The sequence below is a fragment of the Filicampus tigris genome, chromosome 5 (genome assembly GCF_054856515.1).
Source record: "Filicampus tigris isolate MCC_2025a chromosome 5, RoL_Ftig_1.0, whole genome shotgun sequence".
NCBI lineage: Eukaryota > Metazoa > Chordata > Actinopteri > Syngnathiformes > Syngnathidae > Filicampus > Filicampus tigris.
This window is the reverse complement of record NC_141221.1, coordinates 6,436,746-6,463,696: the sequence shown is the minus strand read 5'-3', so window position 1 is coordinate 6,463,696 and position 26,951 is coordinate 6,436,746. Positions and strand designations below refer to the sequence as shown.

At 41.7% G+C, this 26,951-nt stretch overlaps 2 protein-coding genes across 4 annotated transcripts in view; both read left to right on the top strand.

Moving 5' to 3' along the window:
* LOC147147068 (3',5'-cyclic-AMP phosphodiesterase 4D-like) overlaps positions 1-13,446 on the top strand; it is a 35,535-nt gene extending 22,089 nt beyond the window's left edge. Inside the window, exons 4-6 of one of the 2 annotated variants that reach the window (XM_086030977.1) lie at positions 6,937-7,175; positions 11,503-11,598; positions 12,835-13,446. In XM_086030977.1, coding sequence (XP_085887103.1) covers positions 6,937-7,175; positions 11,503-11,587 — 324 coding nt within the window. In that variant the 3' untranslated portion in view covers positions 11,588-11,598; positions 12,835-13,446. The remainder of the gene's footprint in view (positions 1-6,936; positions 7,176-11,502; positions 11,599-12,834) is intronic. The other variant, XM_086030978.1, reaches the window with a different exon arrangement.
* Positions 13,447-15,190: 1,744 nt separating this feature from the next.
* Positions 15,191-26,951, top strand: part of pde4d (phosphodiesterase 4D, cAMP-specific) — a 164,228-nt gene continuing 152,467 nt past the window's right edge. For both annotated transcript variants that reach the window (XM_086030965.1, XM_086030964.1), the window contains exon 1: positions 15,191-15,841. In XM_086030965.1, coding sequence (XP_085887091.1) covers positions 15,534-15,841 — 308 coding nt within the window. In that variant the 5' untranslated portion in view covers positions 15,191-15,533. The remainder of the gene's footprint in view (positions 15,842-26,951) is intronic.

Sequence of the window (26,951 nt, the reverse complement as noted above, 5' to 3'; positions counted from 1 at the left end):
ACAAAAAGGAGTCATCCCATATCACCTATGAGGAAAAAAAAAAAACCCATTCAAATCTGCATTTTCTTGCATCTGGGTCATTTCTACCCATGATGACATTTTGTGCCGGCATCTGTCAGAGCAGTTTCCTAGGTCTTTTGTTCAAACCTTTAAACACAATGTTACGCAGGATGGGCACATAAATTCAATTGCCACACATGCAAGGCAAATTAAATCAAAACGTGTATGTGCTTGATGCTGGCTTCACCAAAATACTCGTAATGATTCATTTAGTTTCTGGAACTCAGTTATGTTTTTTTTTTTTTTTGTTTTTGTTTTTTTTTGCCTCTTTCACTCACACTTACAGTTAATTCCATTACTTGAAACGTTATTTTGTGTTTGCGGTGCTCTCCCTGTTCCATGGTGAAAACCATCAGTGCAAAAAAAAAACCTCTTTTGAATATGGGGTTAAGAATAAGACTGAAATGGCCTTGTGGATACAAACGTCTCGGTCTTCGCAGTAGAACTCGCTCTTTGTCCGAAGCGCTACTTATACCAACACAAAAGGACGAAAAAAATGTTATGTAGTAGTGCAATCATCATATCCGCCGTTTAGTTTTGTAGTCATTTTTATTCCGGTTGCCAACATCTGTTAGATTGCGTGACCACCCAATTTAGCAACCATATTTTGGATCTTAGCAAAAAATTGCAATAGGCCTACCAACAGCATGTGCAATCCGTCAAAGATAGCACGCAAATTTACACCTATTTATTATTTGGGATATCAGTAAATCAGGCCCTTGGAGTGAAGCATAGCACAAGTGAGTTACACTCAAGGACTGCAACGGATAAACGCATACAAGCAATATGATGCAATAGCGTGTTTTTCCGTACTACATTTGGAGTGTTAACAATTTTATTACGTTTTACCTCACTGGATGATGAGATTAATCGTTTTACCTTGAACTTGCTTACATTGTGAGGTTAATCGAATAGGCTCCCCAACTTCAAGTCACTGTCCGTGGCGGTGAGTGTAATGCACCTAATTATGCGGAAATGACGGCTGGATGGCTTCTCGAATGAGGATTGACATCTTGATGGATGTGCACGTGCATGCGAGTTAGCGCTATGTGAGGCGTTTTCTGGGCTGAGAAAGATGTACAGTGTGTTGCTGTTCAAGGTACACAGCCTCACGCCAATCCACAGAATTATTCGATTGCATTGGCCCAGGCTATATAAGTGTAGTCCATGGAAACCTGTACAATCATGTGAGAGTTATCCAGTGTCATTCTTAGCTTTTGAATGTACTATAGAGCTGTGCATACAAATTTTCAAAATGTTTTCGTAATTCAAACCCACCGCCTGCCACGTTGTCAAATGGACGGATGGCGTTCCACTTACGGTATATGTCTTTTAGGTGTCGGTACAGCGCATTTCAAATTGTCAGCTTTATAAACTAATCAAGAAGGAGACTGCGTTTTAATTTCTCTGAACTCTGAATGCTAGTTGTGCTCGAGAGTTGCCTTGCGTTAACACTGGCGGTGTTGATTATTTACTCTATAGAGTAAATAATTGATTCTGAACACTATAAACAAAGTCTCTGACACTATAGGGTAAATAATCAACACCGCTCAGAGTTATATTTACTCTTTCCAGAGTTGTTTAATCTGTGGGGTTAAATTGTATTAACACTGTGCCGTGTTAGCCAGTGTAATATATGTACTCATTTTTGAGTTATTTTAACACGGAATTTTTTTTAACACTGTGGCAAGAGTTACTTTAACACCCATTCGGATATGGACCAAATACACACAGACACAGTGTTAAATTGAATTCTGTAATTGTTGAATTAACACTGCGAATTTTGCTGTGTTGTTTCCTAGGATGTAGTGGTTCACCTGCCTGATTTCCAGGTAGAATGGGTTCAGTTCCCACTAAATGATCCAGTCAATATTCATATAAAATAGAATAGTTCATATGTGCCCTGTGATTGGTGACCAGTCCGGGGTGTAGTTCCCAGTGACCGTGAACGGGATAAGCAGTATAGAAATTGGATGGATTGATGCTGTTGCGTGTGGGTGATTGGCACAGTGATATTTCAAGGTCTGCTGGCAGGGCTTACCCCCCTGTCATTTTGTGTTATTGTAAAGCCACAGTGGGAGCTCTAAGTTTGCACATTCCTGACAGAAATTCACCAGGTCGTCGTATAACCTCTCTCGAGCTGCCAATCATCAGCTGTCAACTGAGATGTGAACTGGCCTCTGATTCCAAAGCGAGGCAGAGGAAACGGTCTTAATTCATTTCATATCTGCGAATGCGGTTCTGAGAGTAATGCCACTAAATCAGCTTCTGCGCTAATCTCTTCAGGGTTTGTTTACAAGCTTGTAGTCTTTGTTCGGTGTCAATTAAGCGAGCACATCCTCAAGGAACACTTATTAGTGCCTTGAGTTTTAAGCACACAGCATTCTGTCAGCCCAAAGCTCGGTGGGATGGATGGATTAAAGAGTCCTGTGCGTTAATGCTGGTTTTGCTAAATAGGTGGCGGTCTCACGCTATTTGTACAGTCAAACTACTTCATGCTAACTCAGATATTGTCGCTCCAACGGAAGAGTGCGTTGCGGGACTTACTGGACCTTGTAGAAGATAAAGTATGAATATGGGCCCCACGGCAAATAAATTGTCTCAGGCTAAGCCAACCTTGACTTTGTAAAGCAAAGTGTTTAAATGGGAGTATTTCCAGCTGTGGATTTTATTGTGTTTTATTGAGGGGCGGCGCTGCTTGTACACGTGGTGTGGAACTATCACCCGCAAAAGAGCAGCGCGGAACGCACATGCGGAACGTGTGAGCGTTGCTTAACAGGGGCAAGCTTCATTATTCAAGCACAGCAAAAGAAAACTCGCCGCGCTTTGCCGCAAGATAAATGGGCGCCATATCAGTCTCGATTTATCATGCCGTTCCAGCCTGTGCATTTGTAGCCGTGTATTCAAGTGTGCGCTGAATTAAGGATACTCCTGCGAGCGCTCAATAGGCAAAGAACTGATTACCTTCCTACCCTCCCTAAGGACACTTTACCAAAGGAAACCCGAGCCAAACAAACAGAAGACGTGAAATGGAAGTCCATCTCGTCCACTTCCAGCCATCTGAGCCTCGGGTTTATTGTGTGTTCAATAAGAGGGCGGACAAAAAAAAAAAAACGAAAAAACGAAAGAAAGGAACTCATTCTGGTGTTCAGTCCATCACAAACCTGACTGAAAGAAATGAGTCATTTGTTTGACTATAATGGAGTGAGTCTGTTTGAGTTTCTCAGCATTGCAGCTGCTTTCCCTGTCCGGGGATCATTTAAATAATCTGTTCACTTTATTCTACATCGGTCACCTTAATGTGCTCCTTCCGAGTTACCTTAGCGTTTGGGTGTAACCTCATAGGAAATCACGCTTTCATTTGCAATAAAAGCAATCCACCTCAGTGTGACTGGAAGCCACACAAGCATATATTAAAAATAGCAGCAGCAGCTTTGCATAACTGAGTCATGTTGCGGGTCATGGGTTTCGTTGCTTTAGGGGAGTGAAACGTTTGTCTCTCTGTTTGACATGTTTTGCGTCGGATGGCTCGGTTCAGCAAATTCCATTCATAGAAATTCATTCTTAAATGTGTTTTACTGAGGAAAAATACTATTATACTATACTATACTATAATATTACGGTAATACTTGGCCATCCAGCTTTAGAGGCGCTCCATAATACCGCAGAGACTGAATAGCCTCGTGAAAAGCAAAGGTTGTGGCAGAGTCACGCATTAAAGTGGAAATCAACCCAAACCTATTATTTTCAAGAATATGATCTACGTCGGCCCAGTAGTTGAAACATGGCATTCTTATTAACTTGGATTTTGTGGCATATGAGTTAAGCAGCAAAATCCACCCGTCTTTAGCCATCTGAGGGGGCGGCCATCTCAGGCTCACCTGTTTTCTGAAGCTGAGCCATGATTGGTGGTTACCTGAGCCCTGAGCAGTTGTGATGTCATTTTCAGTCGACAGAAGTGACAAAATGGCCGCCGACAGAGATGGCTAAAAACCGGTGGATTAACTCTTAATCCACAAACGCAATATTTATCAGAAGGCCTTGTTTCACCCAGTGGGCCAGCATAGAACTTATTCTTGAAAAAAATTTGTTTGGGTTGACTTCCGCTTTAAGCCTTTTTGAGTTGAACCACATTGTGATTGTCTTTATACCATATTTTCATTTCTTTTGTCTGGCTTTTGATCAGACCTGAATTTTTCGGCTCTTTTCCGGTGTCAATTGTACATTGTGTTCTATGCCAATTTATTGGCTTTATTTATTTATATTTTATTTATATTTTGTATATTATTTATGTCTACATTTGTTAATATATGTACCACAGCCTTTTATTGTTTTTTTTATTTATTGTATTGTAAAGTGCTTTGTTACAGTCCTAGCTGTTATAAAATGCACTATATAAATAAAATTGTATTGTAATGTATTGGATTTTTAAGTCATTATGAAAATTATACTTGTTTACTTACTTTTTTTTTTTGCATATTATGTTTTTTTTCAGTATAAAAATGATTTAAATATGTAACATCTGACATCCCAAACTGGAAAATGTAAAGAATGGAGGATCAAGTGATTTGATTTTGTACCATGCCTCAAGAGTTAAAGTCACTTATTTGTCTGTTCTCCATGCAGAGCTTACAGTGTAGGAGACATTAATTTCCAAAGTGAAAATACCTCTGCAACCTTGAATCTATAAATGTTTTTATCTTTTTGCACAGCACTGTCTTTTCTTGAGCTGAGCCTCTTCTCCTTTTCTGCAATTCTTTCCCTCGCTTAGCTCATTCACTGCCAACCCTCCCAGTTACAATGCATATTAGGCATCTACACTGTATAGCTTAAACAGAACGTATAGATGAAAACCGCGAAACAACTGTACGCCTACTTTTGGCCTATCCTGTAATTGAAAAAAGAAATAATTAAAACTGAAGCTTTGCTTTAATTAAAAAAAAAAAAAATGTTGGGGTTCAACTCAGAAGGGCTAGGTCTTAGGTGGGGCCTCCTGCGTTGGGAAGCGCCCCTCTAAGAGCTGTAATGTGCCAGGACTAACTTCTCGCCAGATGACTAATAATGGCATATAAATGTTCTGTGTAAACAAATTCAAACAGGTCCATATTGTTTTGTGTCAACTTGTTTGTACGTGCATCTGCTACTTAACGGATGCTAGCTAGTTTAGCGCAGTCAACTTCATGTGGCGCTTGGTGGGACAGGGACAAACTGTCAGCACAATTTTCTTCATGTAACGGATTCAACACTGAGCACTATCATGTTTTGTTTTCTTTTCTTCGTTGCAAGGTCTGTTTTTAGTTTTGCCATCGCTATAGACCAGCATTAGCAATCCGACAAAGGTGGGGCGCACCAGCTAGTCGAACAATGATCCGTAGCCCCGACATCAGGCCCCATGCAGAACTTATTCTTTTTTCGAGGTCAAATGATAATCTTGCCTTTGTCTTTTTGTAAGTAGGGTACATTTTGGGACTTACTGGGCCAATCTGTGACCTTTGGTATCGAATCGTGTGCCATATCGTGCGTACATGCGTGTTGGTATGACAATAACATTTCTTGAATCCTTGAATCCCCACCCAGCATGATATCAATATCATGAACTTTGTTGATGACACGACTGGCCTGATCACCGGTGGAGAAGAAACAGCCTACAGGAATGAGGTGGCTCAGCTGGTGTCCTGGTGCTATGAAAATAATCGCTCCTGAAAACGCTGTAAACAATAAAGAGATGATTACTGACTCAAGGCGGAGGAAAGAGCAGCTTGCACCACTGGCCATCAGTGGGACTCAGGTGGAGAGGTTGAAAACCTTCAAACTCTTCGATACCCACATCAGCAATGACCTCACATGGACCCACAAGAAGTCTCTCCAATGTGTCATTAAAAGGACACAACACATCGGTGGATTTCAAGACATATAGTATATTACAGTTGCGCCACAAGGAGGACACACGTGACGTTTATAAATGACAAAATCCACAAGCAAAGAGGCGCACAACATTAGCTTCAGAAAACAGGTGAGCTGTGATTGGTCGTTACCCGAGACCTGAGCAACTGTGATGTCATTTTCAGTCGACAGAAATGACAAAATGGCCGCCCCCTGGGATGGCTAAAAACAGGTGGATTTTGCTTCTTAACTCAAACTCCACAAAGGTACTATTAAACAGAATGCCATGTTTAGACTAGTGACGGCACATAAGACATATTATTACAAATACATTTTTGGGGTTGACTTCACTTATAAGTATTCATCTTTCATTATTTAAAATGGACTTTTTTTCAATCTTTTATATTCTTTTTTTGTACTATACTTTTTTTAGGTCATTTGAAGTGACAACAACTGTGACTGAAATTTAATTCTCATCACAACTAGCCACTAGAATGTTGCATGGCATTTGTGTGCATCAATGAGTGGACTTTGATGTTGTGGATTATTTCAAGCCGTTCTGCTTACTTATTTCTATAATGTGCGTTGACAGTTATTATTTTGAACAACTAGCTGGAGAAATGACCCCATTGATTATATTATGGCATGTCTATGACACGTGCTCGTGCTTGTCATCAACAAACGTTCCGTGGCCTTTGATGTTGTAGATTATTTCAAGTGGTTCTGGTTATTTCCGTGATGCAAGGTGACAGTCATCATTAGCAACTGGCAGAGGGAACGATTGCATTGATCATAGTATGACACGTCTACGTTACATTCCCATGCCTGTGGATCAACATGCATTCCGAAAGAAGTGACATTGACTGTCTATTTGATCTCGCTCATTCTCGCTGTGTGGTATTGCAGAATTTTGTCTTTTTTTTTTTTTTTTTTTTTTTCCTGTTTTTGTCCTCACAAGGTGACATTTTCTTATGTTTCTTTCTGGTTCTTTAGGTGTCTGACGATTCGACGGACTCCCCAGAGCTGGCTCCCGTCACATGCATGGAGCCATTCCTGGTGCGGAGGTTGTCGTGCCGCACGGTGCAACTGCCCCCTCTGGCCTTCAGACAGGCCGAGCAGATGTACTTTGACCGCAAACCGGAGGCCGATACGGCCGCCGTTCCTTTGCGGCCCAACACTCTGCCGCTTCGCACGCCGCCTCTCATTGCCATCACCTCCGCTGACACCAGCAGGTAGGAGGACAAGGAGGCATAATATTACGATTATAAGGTTATGTGTGCGGGTATACGTGGTCCTTGCTGCCTACAAGCACCACGTTGGTGACTTTCTCATTTAGACGGAACTTAAATGCACTGCATATACCTCTAATGGAACATATACCAACTGTCAAAGTGACACTCAAAGGTAATTATTATTTATGTTGGTTACACAGTAGTGCTACCTAGCGGTTTGGACGGTGTCATTTGAAGCACTTGACGGTTCAGGTTGGCTCCAAATCGTACCTTTTCCACTTTGCAGTTCTACACGTGGGATTATGTTGGTTTTGTCAAACAAATGTAATTTGAAATACAAGGTTAAGGTTGATGCAACTTTGGTTGATTGCCAGATGATGAAGATTTAGATGCTTATTGGATGGGTGCTTTAAATTCCTCCTGGCTGAGGTTTCCTAATTTATTCTAGAATATGATTTGGTCATTTATCCAGGATATGTAGTGGACTGATAACTCGCAAATCTCTTTAAAATGACTAACTGCCAGCTGGTGTGAGTCATCACGCTTATTAGATGAATCTGTCACTTGTCTAAAAACATGCCTTCAACCAGCTAATAACAGCCTTTGCCAAGTGGAATGTAAAAAAACTTTTCTTCTTTCATATTTGGCAGTACATACAGAATATAACGCTGGGGATTTGATGGCCTTTTTCACACCATCCATCCAGCCATCCATTTTTTTTTTATTTTTTTTTTTAACATAGCAATGGTTGAGATGCACCTCGACTGCTCTCTGGCCAATTGCAGAGCATGTGTAAGCTAACATCCATTCAGCCTCACATTCACATCGATCGACCATTTAGTTTCTTCAACGCACTTAAAATGCTACAAGTAAAAAAAGTACAACTACGCATTTCTGAAGTAAGTAAGGTGAAAGTAAATGTATTCATTTCAGGCTCCGCTCAAACTGTCACAATCACCAAACCCTCATCCACTGTACAGGTAACTAAACTAGCTAACTAAAAACTCAAAGTAAAACTGTCTCATGACTCAATAATGTAAATGTTTTTTTTTCCCAAGGCTCAAGCTGTAGTTAACACTATACTAACTTCACAGACATTGCTTCAACTCACAAATTAAAAGCAAAATATGTAAAACAACTCAACTTTTACTCAAATAGACACAAAAAGGAAAAGGAACAAAAAGGTGTTAGCATAGCGATGCTGCCAACTTGTGGCGCTTTATGCTGTAGCTGTAGATGAAACCGACCTGATCCTTTATATATGGCCATTTCTGGTTCTATGGTTATCATCATACTTGTCCGCTTTCCCATTACTGGTACCCTTCTGTTGTGGCGTCATAAATCCAGAGAAAAAAGCAAAACACACTGAACTGAAATCTCATGACGACGGCTTGTACTTTTGCACTTTTCAGGCATATTTTCATCTGAAAACCTTGTTTGAACTTCCGGGGTGGTCAACTTTAGATCTTCCAATGTATTAATAAATACATAAATACACAAAGACATCTTAAACACTTTACTGAGAGTAGTCAGTCTGACTCCACTTGAAGAATTAACTGTGATAAGTGAGAGAACAATGACTCCCCCTCCAGATAAGAGAATGTATCGTAGTGTGTTTAGCATATGTGATTCCGGAGACGATTACGATTACGAGTAGTAAAAGCAGTAGTAGTTCAAATGGATTCATTCCAAAGTCAAATGCATCTACCAGTGGACGTCCGTCAAGGAGAAACAAGGGCTCTGTTGTGCCCAGTGCAATTCTGGTGCACGTCATGGTGTAAATATGTGCATGGGTGGGCTTGACTAATTTTGACATTTTCACAGACGTGCGCAGTTACGAAGGGGTGTTTGCGCCGCTCGGGCGTGGACACAGCCGACTTGCTCCATAACCAATCCAAGCAACTTCTCTCATTCCCTTTAAAATTGTTGGCCAGGGAGATCAACGATCACTGCGGTGAAATGGGCACCCTGATCATTCGTGCCCGTGTGTGACAATGATTCAGACGGTTCGACGCAGGCCGTTGTCATTATTATGAATGAAATATGAAGACATCCACCACCACATAAATCATGTTGTACCATCGGCGCCAAAACTTCGACCCAGTTCCAGCAGGAATAACATTTAGTCTGACTTTCAGCCACCAAATTGTAAGGCACGCAGGGGCGTGCCAAAAAAAAGGCCATCGGTCCATTGGAATGCATTGCGCAGAGCCGTCTGCCAAATACCCAAACACGCTGAATGAGGCTTGCGACGGCACAAAATCCAAATGTGCCAGTTTTTTATGTTCAAGCGCACTTACGCTGTCTATATACATATGTACATAGAGTCCAACGTCTCCTCTAACTCGGCTTTAATCGTTGATTCAACGGTCGATCCAGACGATCGCACATCCGTCACGTTATCAGCATACACACAAAGCGCTGCCAATGTTCTTAAGGAATGAAAAACACTTTTCCCCTGCCTTTCCTTAATGTTGTTTTTCGCCTTGCCAAGAATGCTGATACCTGCAGTGAGTGGATAAACAACGAGGACACAAGTGGCCGCTTACTAATCAGGCGCTACTGGGGCTTTCATTACAGAGACCGGATAATAAAGCATTGCTAGCGGAATTCAAAGGCAAAGAAGGGTGATTGACACGTAGAAGTAACAAAAACAACAACAACAAAAAAACAAGGAGGAAATTCCACTGTGCTGTGTAGATTACATGATCAGGCAACTTTGAAACAGTACACGTAAACAAATGATTGACTGTTTCTTTATAATAGGCTTTTGTCTGCCTTGTCTGACTGAAATGCGTCACCGGCCCAAAAAGCTGCTACTTGTAGTTTCGACTGAATCATTCTGCCGTCAGCCGGTGACGAGACAGCTGAAAGTCGCCTTGACTAATTGTGTGTAGAGGGAAAAAAAAAAGGAAAAGAGGAAGACTATTAACAAGTGTGCGTATCATTTTCAACACGTTAGACAATGTTAAGGTGAACTCTGAACTTCGGGCATTCCACTGTGATCCGGTGTAATAAGGTGGACCATAATAAGTACAGTACATAGCTCAATGACGCAACTATTTGTGTGAACAAAATACCACGTGGATATTAATACTATTCATCACAGTCACCACCGATAAATAACTTCAAAGGCAAAAGCCTGGCATTAATGTGTGTGACCACTATTTAAGTGTAGAAGAGCATTTATAGGAGCCAACTTAAAAAAAAAAAAAAATGACAAGTTTCTGAAGATAACAAATATGTGTATGTTAAATTCGGGTTTCCTTTGTTTTTTTTTTTTGTTGATACATAACTTTAATAATAAAAAAAAGGGATTTTATTATTGGATCTTGGCCGCCCTGGCGAACAACTTTACTATATATTGTCCTGCGGGATACATCGCGGGTGCCGGTACGTGGCGTATTTTTCCAGATCAAGCCTACTTATCAAGCAGTCCAGTTAACAGCCCTCAAGCGCGCTCATATATTTTGAATCAAATGCATGAATACAAAATTTGAAAGTGAGGAAATGGGTTATGCAGAGAATGTTAACAAAGGCTATGCCTCTTTGCCTTGCTTCCGGCTCGATTCATTCATAATTCACGACACAGTGTGGAGATCTATACGATAAGGCGCCACGTTTCGATACTCTCAACTTTGACTTTAGGGTGTATATGGGAATGGAACAGGCATTTCGATTGAACGGCGCGTGGTATTAACGCAAAAGCAAAGAGCTAGTCAAGAGTGCTACCGTGTGTTTTCAATCCTGGCTCGGGATTAGAAGCACTGCAGGCTGCAAAATACACCAATGAGATTGTGGGAGTAACGTACATGCAAGTGTTTATCCATGAGGTAGCTCTTTCTGCTAAACGACATGACAGTGACGAATAGTGTGTTGGAGCATTTGTAAATGCACAAATGTTTTTTTAAACAACATTCTGGAGAAGCTTCAGAGAGCACCAAAACTCAAACCAGCAGATGTTCGTGACGCCGCAAACACGTCGACGCTGATTGTTTTGAGTACTCTAGGCGGTAATTAGTCGGTATAACAGTTAAAGCGGCATGCCTGTTTGCAAATTGTAATCAACGTGTACGTTGGAAGATCAACAAAGACAGGTTCTGTTGTAGGGTGGAAGCCACCTCAGATGGATGAGGTCATCAACGCCCCTCCTCAGTTTTGCAGTCAGTATTATGGATTGCTGCGGTAATTAATTACCTAATTTTCATGAAACTTTTAAGAAGGCATGCGCATGGCCCTGTGAATAATACATTCTGTTTAGTTACAGTTTGAGGCATGTCAAGTATTTAAACATTCATTTATATGCATGCCATTTTTGTTGTTACAGTCTGCTAGCATTGGGGCCTAGTTGGGCTGTGATCCAGCTGATGTGCGGCAGCCCCTCAAAACTGTCCCAAAGCATTGGACCATAACATGTATTCAGGTGAATTGAAGTATCGGTCTGTTGTTTTTAGTTGTAGTTAAAAGTTTAAAAACAAACAGTTCTTGAAGTGGAAGTCAACCCAAACATTTTTTTTTTCCAGAATATGTTCTATGCAAGCCCACTAGTTGAAACAAGGCATTCTGATAAATATTGCGTTTGTGGAATAAGAGTTAATCCACTCGTTTTTAGCCATCTGAGGGGGCGGCCATTTTATCACTTCTCTCGACCGAAAATGACATCACAGTTGCTCAGGGATCAGGTCACGACCAATCACGGCTGACCTGTTTCCCGAAGCTGAGCATATACAAATACAACCGAACCATACCTGGACTGTACTTGAATAACAACAACAACAAAAAAATCACTGTAACCTGATGTACAGTTTGAACGTCTAAAGCCCGTCTAAAACAATTGTTTCTCGCGAGTGTTTTTGAAGGCAGCGAATGTTGCGTTCATGTCAGAGTTTGCCAGGTTTCATTCCATTTGCATTAAATTTTATAGCTAATTTGTTTAAAAAAACAACCTAATTGGATGCATAATAAACCACCAGATCCTGCATATGGAGGTATTTATTTATTTTAGCAATTATTTAGGGATGTTTGTCGGAGGTCATCAAATTCAGAACATACAAAACATGATCTTAAGTAATATTTTATTTATCATCATCAATATTTTCTCAAAAGAGCAACCCAGGATATGAACTGGAAGTACTGTATGCGAGGTTTTCCTGATTTAAAAATAAGTTGCCCATCTGTTGTTTTGTTTGAAGGTTACGCCAAGACACTCTCCTGCCAACGACCTTGTTTAAACTTGGACGCTGACTTAAATGAAATGAAATGTGTGTGCACTTGTGCGGGGCCGCATAAGAGCACACGCATATGTCACACATAGGCCACGCTGCTGCTTCTTATGCTGTGTGTGGGTGTGCCATCACACTTACCTGCCGCCGTTTATTTTCTCTCACTTTGTTTGCGAAGGAAGATTACACTCCTGCGGGTAGAAAGGAGGCAATTGCATTCCCCATAGTATTCGTTTCTGGAGGAAAGGGCGTGTACCTCAAGACCTATGGGGAGGATAAAAACACACGAGTGCACCCCCCCTACACACACACACACACACACACAGTTTTCAACATTATGTTCAGAACGAACAGTTTAGTCTGAAATGTTGGCTAACCCGGCAACAGGAGCTTTAATAAACTGCATGCACTTTGTTTGGACTCTGATGTCATCGCAGGCACAAGCGCAGATTACTATGGCGTTCTGCGATTGGCTGACAATCAGCCCTGGGTGTACCCAGCCGGGATACGCTCCAGCTCACCCGCGACCCTGACGTGTTGTGAATGTTATAGTAAATGGATGGTTGGACCGACAGTGGAGCCACAGTGGAATCTCTTGAGTGAATTCTACAATACCCTTAAGGGGGAGGCATTTTTCCAAGGACACTCTCATAATCCTATTGCTTATTAAATATAATTCATGAATGGTATCGTCTGAAAAGTCCTTTTGTTGGTGTCTAAGACAACCCTAACTGTATCCTGGTGTAAGTCTTTGCCCCCCTGAATAAACCAGTGGGGGAAAAAAAAGGACAATAAAAGTGCATTCGATAACGAAAATAACTTCCAGGTTAAATTTAAGTACTGAGTTATTCAAGGAGGGATGGATTCCGCGAATAACACACCTTAATCTGATGCTGTAATTAGATCTGTTGTGCCATTTGGGTCATGATTTGTTGAGACATGTATCGTTATGGTTATAGTTTATTGTTTTTTGTTATTAGATTTGATCTGCGGCTTTTGCAAAATTCGACAAATGTTGAGATGTTGCAGACTTCAAAACCTGTTGTCAATAAAGACTTTTGTTCAAAACACAAAAAGGCATAATAAGGATGTGTTCGCCCAAATGCGATAGGAGTTATAAAGTTGCCTTTTTGCCAGAAAAAAGTCAAATTGCTAACACTAGGATTTGTTTTTTATTTTTTATATTTTTAGAGAATTAAGGTTGTACTGTTTTGAGAATTATGTCTTTTTTTTAAGAAAAAAAGTTGGAATCTTGCAAGATTAGATGACATGAAAAGTTAGCTTATGAGAATAAAGTAATATTTTCCAAGTTAAAAATGTATAACCATGATATTAAAGTCAAAGTTTAACGAGGGAAGAAATTATATTTTAACAAGTGAATTTCCAAAATACAACATAAAAATACAATATTATTCCTCCCCAAAACAAAGGTATGTTCTCAAAAATCATTGTTTTGTTGTCTTGTCTTGTTTATCTTGTTTATTTTGATATTAAAAAATAATGATTAAAAAAAATGGGTCAAACTGACCCAAATAGCGTCCGGTCCATTGTTTGACACAAATTATTATTATTATTTTTTGACCCTGCAGTTTTTAAAGTGTATTTTGGTTTAACCCATTAAGGCCTAAAGCGTACATTTCTCTTAAACTTAAGGGCGACTTGAGAATCAAACCTCTAAAACCAGAAGTTTTCACGGAAATTCACCACCTACAAAATAATTGATATCTCAGCCCCTGTAGCAGATAAAAACATAATTCCCCCAAATTTGAGATCTTAGACATGTGGCTTTCACACAGGCCTGAGTTTATTATTATTTACCGTTTCAATCAAAGATGTAAAAATAAAGTGTCAGTGCAAGAGAAGCATTATTTTTAATTATAAAAAAAATCTTTCCTGAGACAATGAAGCGGTTGTTCCAGTTCTCATGTGACCTTGCGCTAACACCACCACCAACAACAACAACAACAACAACAACAGCATGGCGGATGACAGTGTCGGATGTTCTTTACCTTGGCGGTGATCTGCACTTTCGCCCTGAAGCAGAAATATTTCCTTGTCATCACATTTTCTTTTTTGCTCGATTCACGTTCCCCGCCATTGCTCTATGGTTACATCGCACCACCTTCTTATTCTCTGTTTTTGGTGACTCCCTTTGGCAACATTACAGTGGCCCTTAAGCCCTGGCATGCACTTATATTACAGCATTTCACTATCTTTGTGGGGACACACACATTTCTTGAAATGATTCCGGGTTTATGAGAAACATTTTTAAAGCAGAAAACGTTTCCCTTGCTCCATCCCTGGTCATCATGGTAACAAAAGTTGAATGTTACAAGTGGATATTGGAAAGGAAATGCACTGGAATTCTCTAACGTTTCTATATTTGGACTTGGGAACTGTTTTCAATTTTGAAGAAAAAAAATAAAATCCCCCAATAGGTGTCCAACTGTGTTCTGTATGTATGCAATATGTGAATCAGCTCATTGGCTAGTTTCTGTCCCATTTGAGCTGCTCTTCACAGTCTTGAGACAATGTTTGTTGTTGTTGTTATTATTATTATTATTATTTATTTTTTTAACCCCGTCATGTTTTTAACCTGAAGATAGCATTTGGAACACTGGGCTGTTTTCCAGCTCTGAATGTGTTTAAATGGTTGGGCCACCCTTTGCCTTCTCACGCTCGCAGGATAGCAGGGGAGGTGCTCTGGGTGAGTCTCTCATGTTTAATGTACAATCCTGCTTGCTTCCCTATATTTGCCGCCGGATGTGGATCCTGCACAGGAGCTCTCGAGGAGCGGATGGAGTCAAGCCTTTGACTTAAAGTTAGTTATTTTTTGCACATTAAAAGTTGTGCACATGCAGGATTAGTCCTGGACTGAACATGTGACACTTTTTGCTGGAGTGGGCGTGAATGTAGACTTCCGGGATACTTTGGGGAAAAAATGCAACTTTGGACCCCTTCAAGACCACATGAGTGTACTGTAGGTCACCGGCGAGATTGTTTATGGAGTTGAGTTAAACAAGCCATAAAGTTTGTTCAAGCAAATGATTCGGCCACACGTTTGCATTTGAATGTGCATCCCTAAGTAGCGTTAATTAAAAACAATAACAGCAAGAACAAGTAAGCTAAGCGTGAAATGGAGCAAGGCAAAGTGGGGACGCAGCCCTCGGTGGCCGGCGGTGGCGTCGCCGGAGCCGCCGGCGTGAGTGCAAAGGCGCCCAAACATCTGTGGAGGCAGCAGAACCAGGCTGCGCTCTCGCCGCTCCACCACGCTCTGCTTGTGCGCAAGAGCCACCAGCGCGTCAGACAGCGAGGCTTCTCCGACACCGAGCGGTACCTCAGCCCCCTCAACATGGACCGGACGTACGCCGTGGACACGGGACACCGACCGGGATTGAAGAAATCGCGCATGTCGTGGCCGTCGTCGTTTCAAGGTCTTCGACGGTAAGCTTTGCGTGTACTGGGAAAAGGGAAGGAAAAGGTGGCCGGGTAAAGTGCTTCGCGGTGGGCGTTGTGTGCATGAGCGACCCGGTCTTTTGCTCCCGTTGCTTTTTTCAGAACTTTGGACGGGTTCGATGCTTTATTGCTTTTTTTCCTCCCCCATTCTTTATTATTATTCATTTTAAATCACGAGCCGCATATTGCATTTGTTGGTGACATTGTACGTCGCTTATTGTAGCTTTTAAAGGCAGCAGCGATAACGCCGATCCACGTGAAATTATTGCAACTTTTTGTGTTTTCACTCGAAACGATCAGTTTGGAGGTCAGCATAAAATGGGAGGAAAATAAAATGCAAACCCAATGTGATACAAGGTAGTGATGCGTTGAGGCGCAAATGACACTGAGCTGAGGTGTCGCCCCACAGGCAGGTCACAGGAATTATAATAACATATGCAAATCAGCAGACATGTTGTGCACTGATCCTGAAGGATTATCGCTATTTAGATGTGTAAGCCCATTCGTACTTGTGTGTGACATAAAGATTTCTCGAACACTTGCTCCGGTTACGTAGGTGGGCAACCTACGGCACGTGGACCCTACACGGTCCTTGAGAGCATCTGATCTGGCCCGCCTTACAATTCTATCCATCAATATATTTTCTGTATTGCTCATCTTGTTCAGGGGTGCAGGCAACTGGAGCCTATCCCATCGTATTTTCAGTAAAATAACAGACTACACCCTGTATGGTGTCTGGCGCCTATCCATCAAAGGGCACATATATGGAGACAGACAACCATTCACACTTACAATAAACCATTCACACTTACAATAACACCCTTCTTGAGTGGAAATTGAACACACGCTGCCTGCACGGAAGTCAGGTGAGTGAACCACTAGAACCCCATGCAATTCTACAAATAGAACCTGAGAGAAACCCCATGGTTGTGAATATGAGTGTGAATGGTTATTAGTCGACACAGTTCATGCCCCGCATTTGGCTGGTGACCAGTCCAAGGTGTGTGCTGCCTCTTGCTCGAAGTCAGCTGGCACCGGCTCCAGCTCACCCGCGACTCTAATGAGGACTAGAGGAAATTAGTGGCTGTTTGATTTCCCATCCCTGATGTATCGTACATTTGCACGATGACCACAACTGCTCCCTCCGTCCCTCCTGAGCATCTCACACAGACGCTCAAAAGTGATGACAGCAATGTTTTAATGAAGCACTTCCTGCACACATGTATACACAGAGGCAGAAATACAAAAAAAAAAAAAAAAAAAGGCTCGGGTGTATGCGGGAAGTGCTCTAATTACTCACATGTTCTGGGAAGGAGAGAGAGGTTGTGAGAGAGTGGAGGGAAAAAAAAACGCATCTGAGGATGAAATCTGAGAAGGTCACCTCAGCTCCCTTGTCTAAAGTGACTGTTAGGGATGCAGTTTTTATGTCAAATCACTTGATGTAAACCCGCCCCCCGGCCCCCCTCCGCCTCATTCCATTTTCTACCTTTTATTCAAATATTGCGGCGATGAGAGCCCGCGAGCGCGCTCGTTGGCCGGCTACAGAAAGGCTGTTGGTTAGTCTGGCTGGTTGACAGGAATAGTTCCCTGTCTTTTAGCGGCAGAACAGCCACATGGAGGAGAAGCCAGAGCGAGAGAGGCAGGGAGGGCACGCGAGATCAGAGCACAGATGGAAATGACACAGCCGCGCAACCAACCGCTTTTCTGCACTTAAACACCCGTGTCATTAAAAAGAAAGGGGGGGGAAAAAAAAGGGTAACACCAAAATGTGGCTGTCTTTTGCCAACGTGTTCCCGTGCGCTGTAGGACCCCATCAAAAGAGGGCAGCACTTCAGGAGGTTACCCGAGTATTTTGCGCTTTACGCCAAAAGACTCATTACGTTTGAGATACACTGACAACAACACACCAGGGCCAATCAAACTTGCGACAACACGCTCCGATTTGCAGTGGGTCACTAGTGTCTTTTTTTTTTTTTTTTTACACTTATGTCACATATTATGGCCTTCCCGTGTTTTTGCTTGTATCCCATTTGATTTGGATGACAACTTGCTAGTCAATCTGATTGTGACATTTGAGTGTAGGCCTTGTTTTGACACTGCGAGGAATCACTTGCTATTAATGCAATTTAGCGATTCTAGTACTGCAATTCCCGCACACTCACAGTTCACTATTCACAAATTCACCAGCTATCCCGAGCTATTTGTTGAAAACCTGCCCGCTTACGTGCTCTTTCTGAAACTCCCGAAAATCACACATGACAAGACCCTAATTGGTCCAAGGAAGTGTATTAGAGTGACGCATCTTGATTGAGAGACAAGCTTCTCCGCATGTACACACACACTCAATGCATTTGTTTGTTTTTTTTACATCAATTAATCCGTCAGCCATCTTTTTTTTTCTCAATTTCTCGCAGTAGCTTTTCAAAGTGGAAAGCAAACAACATCTCTATTGTCCTGTTACTGTACCGTAACTTTGAATTCTGCCATGTTGTTATTGTCCAGCGAAAGGGTCACCGATTTCGGTCCTCGAGAGCCTTATCCTGCCTGTTTTGGATCTCTCCCAACCTCTACACACCTGATTCAAATGATCAGCTCATCAGCATGCTCGGTAGAAGTCTGAAACGATCCTGATCATTTTGAGTCAGGTGTGTTGTAATAGGGAGAGATCCAAAACAGGAAGGATATAGCTCTCGAGGAACCGGAGTTCCCTACCCCTGTTTTAGTTGTTTCCGTGCTCCAACGCACCTGATTCAAATGATCAGGAACATTCTCGGGCTTCGAAAGAGCTTGCTGATGAGCTCATCATTTGAATCAGATGTGCGGGAGGAGGGAAACATGTAAAACACGCAAGATTTTTGCCCTCAAAGACCTCAGTTGGTGACCCCCCTCCCTCCCCCAGATAGCAAAAGATGTTAAATCAATGTTGAATTGGGGTTAAGAAGGTTGATTTTTGGTTTTAGTTGAAGACTGATGTTTAATCAACATTGGTTCAACAATATTTTGTCAGCATTGAAGTTTGTGATTGAAAGATGCTGTTGAATCTACATTGTATTTTGGTTGAATTTAAAAAAATGGAAAGGTCACGGTTTAATTAATGTTGAATCTGTTTTACCTACGTTTGCCCTTCTCTATTTTTCTACTTTAGTGGAAGGAGGTGGGGAGGGGGCATATTCTGAGGGGGGGGGGCAGGCCTTTTTCAACCGCAAAAAGTGTGTGTACTGTATCTCTCTCTCTCTCTCTCGCTCTCACTCGCTGTCGCTCTCCATATATAAATTAGATTTTATTTTCTTTAACCACTTTTTTCTGACTGTTTTTTTTGTTGTTGTTGCCCTGAGCACACTGGTGTTGGCCCTGTTTCATGAAACTTTTTAATTTCTTAGCCATGTCCGCGCAGTATTTTGATCTCTTCTAATACATTTTTGAATATTAAACATGTTTTCTGTCATAGGTTTTTCATACATTTGGGTAAGGGAAAATTGAAAATTGAAAATAATTTTGCAGTGGACTAAGCCAATGTTTTTGCTACAGCGGGGGCGGCATGGCTCAGTGGTAGAGTGGTCCTTTCCCAACCCGGAGGTTGTGGGATCGATCCCCGGCCATTGTGACCATGTCGAAGTATCCTTGAGCAAGATACAGAACCCCCAGTTGCTCCTGATGCTGCATCATCAGTAGGTAGATGAGGTAGACTGTAAAGTGCTTTGAGTACCCAAGGTAGAAAAGCGCTAAATAAGTGACAGCCCATTTACAGCATTTTAATTCCAATTTAGAGGATAGTTGAAAAGCAAACGTTGAAAAGCTCAACATTTTATCAAGCTTACGCTTTCTCTATCATTTTTACTTTAGGTTTCAACGTAGATTCAACACTTCAGTCTTCTTCCAAACTAAAACTGTGTCCTTACATGGCTAATTCGGGAAGTAAATATTGGAGATCGCCCGTTCTCTTCTGTTGTCGTTTGTTCCTGTATCTCTCCTCGAATGGAATTACACCGGCCAACAGCCCCATGCCGAGACGTTAATACGTTGAGACCTTCCACTGTTGTTGGTCCGACTGATGTGTTTCATGCTTCCCGTTGTCCCGTGTTGAAGTAAGGATCCAACCGCCTATTTCTTTCTTGTCGCTTTATTCAAACATTTGAAAGTACACACTAGAAAGGTCAAAAATTGCCACGCGCCACAGTCTCCATTTTGCCGCATCGGCCCTTTGTCTCCTCTCGAATAAAATGAAAGTGGTCCCCAGCCACATGCAGAAATGTACAGTAAAAACAGGAGGCCCTGATTGTGTGCGTTGCTTGTCCTGCCTGATCAAAATGATCCCTTCTTTCCGAACCAAAAAAAAAAAAAAAAAAGTAGTGCTGCTGGTACCGCGCAGTGGAAAAGCAGCTTTGTTCGGCACACAACTGTTTGGAATGGTTAACCCTCATCTGTCGAGAGGCATACAGTAGGTATCATAGCAGAGTGAGGCAGCGCAACTGCCAGTGAATTCAGCGATAAAGAGGAAGGTGACAGTAAACAAGAGTACAACAATGGAGGACTTCCATTGTTTTGTATTCTGTCCTCTTGGCATGCACTTGGTCATTACAAGGAGGGGGCGAAATGAGCGTTTTGTCTTTTAGAGGTTGTGATTCTCTGCCGACAAATTAACTGGCTACATTGCGTCTTTCTGCAGCCTTTAGGTGCCAAAAAGTTGTTTTGGTCCCAGTCACAATTTTTGATTAGACAAAAAGTGTGTATTGTGCATAACTTAATGGTACACCGCTGGAAGGTAGTACATTCAGCGTTCAGTGAAAAGTAGACGGCCTTTGCCAGCAAAATTGCTTGCTGTGCTATTTTACTAAATAGCTTGTTCTTTTTGTGTGGGTGCAGAGCGTTGTTTGGAGGCCACTTGTTGTCCTTCCCAGACGTGCAATAAAGTAAGTGAAGCCGCCCAAGAAGATGAGGAATATGACGCTTTTGACTCTGCATCGCCGATGTTGTTTATGCGAGGCATACTTCGGAACAACCTCATTAAGCGAGGCGGCGGCATGCCTCGTTTCTTCGCATGAAAACCTCAGCGATCAAGTGGCTCCCAGTCAGATAACGCTGACACGTCTCCTGATTATAGCAGACAGATATAAACAACTACCCGGGCTCCGTCCCCGAAGAAGAGGAAAGAGAAAAGCCGGCCCCCCCTTTGCCTTTCGCTCGGGCGATCTTGGGTATATGCGGAGAGACAGCGGCCCTTTCCCCAAAGACTGTGGATGTTACAGTGTGTCCCTGAGTGGCTGGTGCAGTCCAGCAGCTCCCCCCAGGTATAACACATCACCCAATCACCCAAATGTGTCACAATGGAGGCTGGGCTTGGATGCCGCTCAAGGCTTCTGTGAGACCTCAGCGAGAATCTGGTTCATCCTCTGATGACAACACGGCATTTCTCTTGTGTCCGCCCTGTTGCCGAGACGCCGCAGGGGCTGGTTCCGTAACGCTAGTCAAAGGGAACATCCGGATTTCTTTTCTCTCGGTCCAATTGTTGACTGGAAAAGGAAATGACAAATTGAAAGCGGCGGAAAAGGTGGAAATGTTCCATCTGGACTGTTAGTACTTTTTACTTACGTGTGTCCTCCAAATCCAAATTGGATTGAACAGTTGCGGTGACTGTTCTTTAGTATGAGTTTAAAAGTATGGAAATGGAATCGTATTTTTTTTGGGGGGTGGAACATTTGGCGAGTTCCCACACATAAGATATTGGGTAAGGAAGTGCAGGTCAGCCTCTGGCTATCAGACGTCCTGGTTAGCGGGATGCTTTTGGCAGTATGTCAAACTTGTTAACTCACTGGAAACGGCAATACGCCAATGTGAATATCAGTGCAGCGTGGAAAAAAATAAATAAATAAAAAGCTGAATTTAAGTGCCGTTAAAACAGCCTTTCCTGGTCTCTTTCAGATGGAGCCAAAGCAATAACAAATGCCATTGCTGTTTTTATAGCAGAACAATTCAGACAGCTCAAACGGTTACTGTTGCACTTCTCTGCATTGCCTATTTCCGAAAAAGAGGACAAACCGTTGATGATGAGCTTTCCTAAGAAACAATTTTGTTTTATACATTTATTTGAGAATATTTCATTTCTCGGATAATTGACTAATAGCTATTTGCATTTTTTTTGTGTTTCAAGATGAATGAAATCTGTTCTTGTTTTGTTCATTTTAAATCAAATGCATGCACCTAGGGCTGCAGCTATCAACTATTTTGGTATTCAGATATCCTACTGAAAATTGTATCGAGTAATCGAGTATTCAGATAAAGAAAAAAAACGTTTTTTTGCTTGGTTGAAAAACAATTATGAATACAGAAGACAACTATATATAAGTACTGTAATATTAGTATACAATATACGTATCATGAAATGCTGATTCTCTACTGATGTTTTGTTTTATTTTATTTATAAATGTGTGGTTAATTTATCTCTACAAGTAATATACTTTCTCGTCTCTCACATGGTCAACGTTCATATTAAAGCTACTTCTTGGTTCGCCGCAGTCCGTTCTCTCACCCAGCCATGCATATGGTGACTTTAGTCGCCTCTGGGATTAATGAATTTACACTAACATGACAAGATGACGGAACAGTGAATAACCCGTAACTGCTGTTGCAAACATCAAAAGTCTGTTGTTTGTTATTCTTCATTTTATTGCTGTTATTTCACAATTAATATTAATTCAGATCCAATATATGCAAAAAAGAAAAAGAGAAATAAAACCTACCCTCTAATCACTGTTTTTGCGGGCCAGCCGTCGGGTACCATTGACCCTCTGGGCAGCAAAAGCAGATTGGAAGCCTTGCTCCTGCCCTCCAATTCTACATCGTATTTAATTACAGTTTTTATTTCTCTCTAGTCAGTCCGACTTTGGCATTTTTGCCACTATGCGCATAAGCCAGTGACGGTTGTTTAATTCGAATGATGTTTGTGAGGAACTACATACAGTGTTTGTCCGTAGTCTCAGTCACAATCTCATCCATAGCAGTACTGTTGACTATATACCTTGTGGCTTCTACAAAGGACACATGGAATGTACTAATGAATGTTGTACCACACATTCCATGAGTATAGGGATTAGCATAAAACGGCATAGCTCCCATAATAAACTGGATCGCGCAATGGTTATTTGTGACTGACTTTTCTGTACAACAATGCAGTCATTGGAGGTTTGTAGACATTCCAGTCTAATGATATCAACGGCAGCTCATTTTCAGGCTTCCTCGTATGTGCTCGTTTTGAAGAGCTCAGCAATTTAACCCATGTTTTTTTTTTTTTTTAATTTGCATTTAATAGGACATTATAGAAGCAGGCGTATTTAGGTGCCCCGTGGAGGCAATTTCAGCAAGTCAGATGTGGAGTAAAGCCTTTGCTCGCCGAATGCGAACGCTAAAAAGGTCACCCAGCATTCAGCATCAGAGTCAAATAATCAATGTTAATATTATGCACAAGCACAGGCAGTCAGTACGTGCCGGCACCTTCGCTTACTGCTAACCTTGGCAACTAATCAAAAGCTTTCCTCATGAGCAACGCTCATTGTTTACATGCTCACAACTGACGAGGAATTCCTTTTAAGAGCCTCGATGAACTCAATGCATCAGATAATAAAAGACATTGTAAAATATCTGCAACTGTCTATTTGGTTCCACTCTACTGTACACTTGAATCTTTTTTTAGTAGGTTTCTGATGGCATAGTGGTTCATTTGCCCGACTTAATTGTCACTCAATGAAGGTGGTTCCGAATACACATACGTTAACTCACTGGCGGGCAGACCAGGGTGCAGTCTGTTGAAGTCACCTTGGATAAACTTCAGCTATGAGCAGGATAAATGGCAGAGAAAACGGATATACATATAGGAAGGCCGACCCACGGGCGACCCATGTATTCAAACTTCCATAATTCAGTGCCAGTAGCACTTAAAAAGATTCTGACAGTTGAGGAGAAAAATTCAAAGTGTTACCTTCAAAAAGGGACCGAAACTATGCCGATACCTCAAATGGTTCAAGTACAGCATCAAATGTACTTTGGTGCACCTTTCGTTCAGGTAAAACTGCCAGGGGGAATGGCAAAGGGCTACTTGTTAGTTGGTGCCACTCTATCGAATTAAATCTGTGCCATTGGAATTTGAATTCGAATTTGTAACTGAATTTCTTTTACCATCAGAATTCCTAAAATTGTAAATTTTCAGCATTGAAATTGAACATGTAGAAAAAATTGCCTGCAAAAAAATCATTCAAAAATGAATTAGAATTTGTAACAGAATTTTTTTTACCCTCAAAATTCCTAGACACAGACTTACTTCTACACCACTCAGGAGACGCACGACTGCCACATCATCCCCACAAGCGCCCTGGAGTTGCGTGTCAAAGCGCAATGGCAGTCTGCTAAATTAAAGCCTGAAAAAAAAAAAAAAAAAAAAATAGCACGGATTGAGCGAAGTGAACAATATTCTAACAGAATAGTGGTGAGATGTTGTGCAACACGGTTACATATGCAGTTAGCCAACTGTGAGTCATAAGTGTGACAGCCACAGTTCTTTTTAATTTTTTATTTTTTTTAAATGGTCTCACTGTGTACACGCATCATTAGTCCCTATTTCACGTTGTAAAAATGCAATTATATTAAGCGCTGTACGAGTACAGATGTTGTTTAAAAAAATATACTAGATAAGTCAAAGCACTTAGCTATGGTACTAGTTAAAGTAAAAAAGTACAGCTTTGCTACTGCTAGCTAAAGCTGGATCAGGCTTTTAAAAACGTGTTCCCAATTTCCCTACTCATGTAACAGAGTAACAAAAAAGGCTATGATTAACTAATCATAACAATGGGGAAAAAAATATGCTTTACTTGTAAGTTTTGTTTTTTCAGAATAGACATTTTTGAATGCCAGGAGCTGATGGGTTTTCATGCTGCCACAACGCAGCCGTTGGAGCCGACAGCGTCAAATAATTATCTTCAGTCCGTTGGTGGGGATTTAAAACAAGGTAATAACAACAACAACAACAAAGCAGCAACAGTACAAATGATCGAAATGGTTTCAAATGAAGGGACTAAAAGTTAAAACTTAGTCATCAAAACAATAAACACTCAAGTAGATTACAGACACCTGAAAATTCAGTCACCCACCAAAAAGCTTTCACCTGCTGATAAAGGAACCTGACAGCACGTCACAGGTGTCGCAGAAACACGATTTCCCGTTTGCAAAGACATATAGGTGTCTATTGCTGATGCGAGCACCCATGAGTAGTATCTCGCCTGCTTGAGTCTGCGTGTCAGCTTCTTTCGCTGGGTCCCCACGGGAGAGTGGTTACACAGAGCTCGTGGAACGTGAACGAGTGTTGCTCCTATGCATGACCACGAGGGAGCGCGTTATAAGAGCTGTCAGTCATGCTATGCTTCAACACGTCTTCGTGGTCCAATCCCTCATCTGATTTATTATTCATTTTGGTTCCCCTCTTTGCCAAGTTTCTTTGTATGATCTTCCTCATGATTTATTAATCCCTATTGGTGCATAAACACACATGGGGTTAGATTTGTATGCTGCAGCTAATACATGAACACGTTTCGGTCGATAAAGAATGTATTTTATGGAAATGGAGTATGTTTTTCTTTTCAAGCCTCATCAATAGCCTCTAGCCGGGGGTGCATATAAAAAAATGGTTCGGTTCTCAGATGAGCGCCAGAGGTTGTTGTTTGGTGCTCATTTTTTTTTTTCCCGACCCAATGACCTCACGGATGAACGGAAAGATTGACAGCACATCTGGTCAGAGCAGGGCCCGCTGGTCACATCATGTTTAACACTTTTAATTTTAGTCGTTCGCTTGCTTCAGCCATGTTGTCTCCCATTGTTTGTCTTCTTCACCTGGCGACTTCCGAACCGCCAAGTAATTGCTCACTTAGCAATGAAAAATGAAGGAGCCTTCACAGCGTCCGGATATCAATTTAACATATCGAAACTTGGCGGAGGCGTATCGATAATGGATCAGAAGACAAAACATCGTGATATACCACCATATCGGGATATTGTCACACTCCGAGTGGCCGCCATAACGGTTGTTCATACTACGAAACGCGCCGCGGAGCCAACTTCAAAATAAGAGAATCACAACTGATACCGTAGCTGGACGTCGACGTTTTAGTTGTCATTTTATTCTCAAGTTATACCTGGGAAGCAATTGTCGTGTCTGCTAACTTTACTTGTACTTTTCGACGGCAGGCACTGAGCTGCAGTCACAGACGTGCGGCCGCAATATGCTTGGAATGCAAATGTGCACCGAGGCAATCAAATGTGGCGCGCACTTGCGCACCACTTATGTGCACCCCTGTCAATAATCGTTGCAAGCTTTTGTCTTGCTCTCGGGCATGATTAAATCCCTGCTCCCTAAACATGAAATTAACTACCCGAATAGCGATAGCAAAATTAAATTTCCCTTAATCAACTATGGGAAAGAGGAACATTCTATTAGTTGATGAGTTATTAAAAATGGATTGGACAAATTAGCGTTCACCCGCCTGACTTCGCCTGACGTGAATGTGAGTGTAAATGGTTCTCCTTCTCTATAAGGAAGCTATCTGCAGTATAGTAGATGGATTGGCTGAATTTCTCTCGGCAAGTTCTGAACTCATGGTAGAACATACACATTAGAGCGCAGTAGCTTTGATGTACAGTGGTGTGGGTGAAGGCTCGCTTACTGTCACCTGATGGTTGTTTACAGCCCGAGGGGGGGAAAAAGAAAAAATCGTTTTGCTCGGCATGTTTGCCGCTGGGACAGACCGGTAATGTTTTGCAGAATTTGGTTTGCGAAACTGGGAAACCTGTTGTCCTCGTTCTGGGCCCAGCGCAGCATTGGGTTCTGCATGTTGGGTGACGGGTATAGAAAATGATTGGATGGGTGCAAATAATCACAAACGTATTCTTGTGCCGTGCAAAAATTCCGCTTTAATGGTGTGGCCCGGAAAGGTGTTCAAAATCCTGGTAAAAACATGAATCAACAACTTGTCGAGTTCACACATCAAACGTCATTGTGGAGTAGCAAAGTTGAGTAGTCGATTTGTCTGTTCAACCCCTAGTGAGCAATGTATCAGTT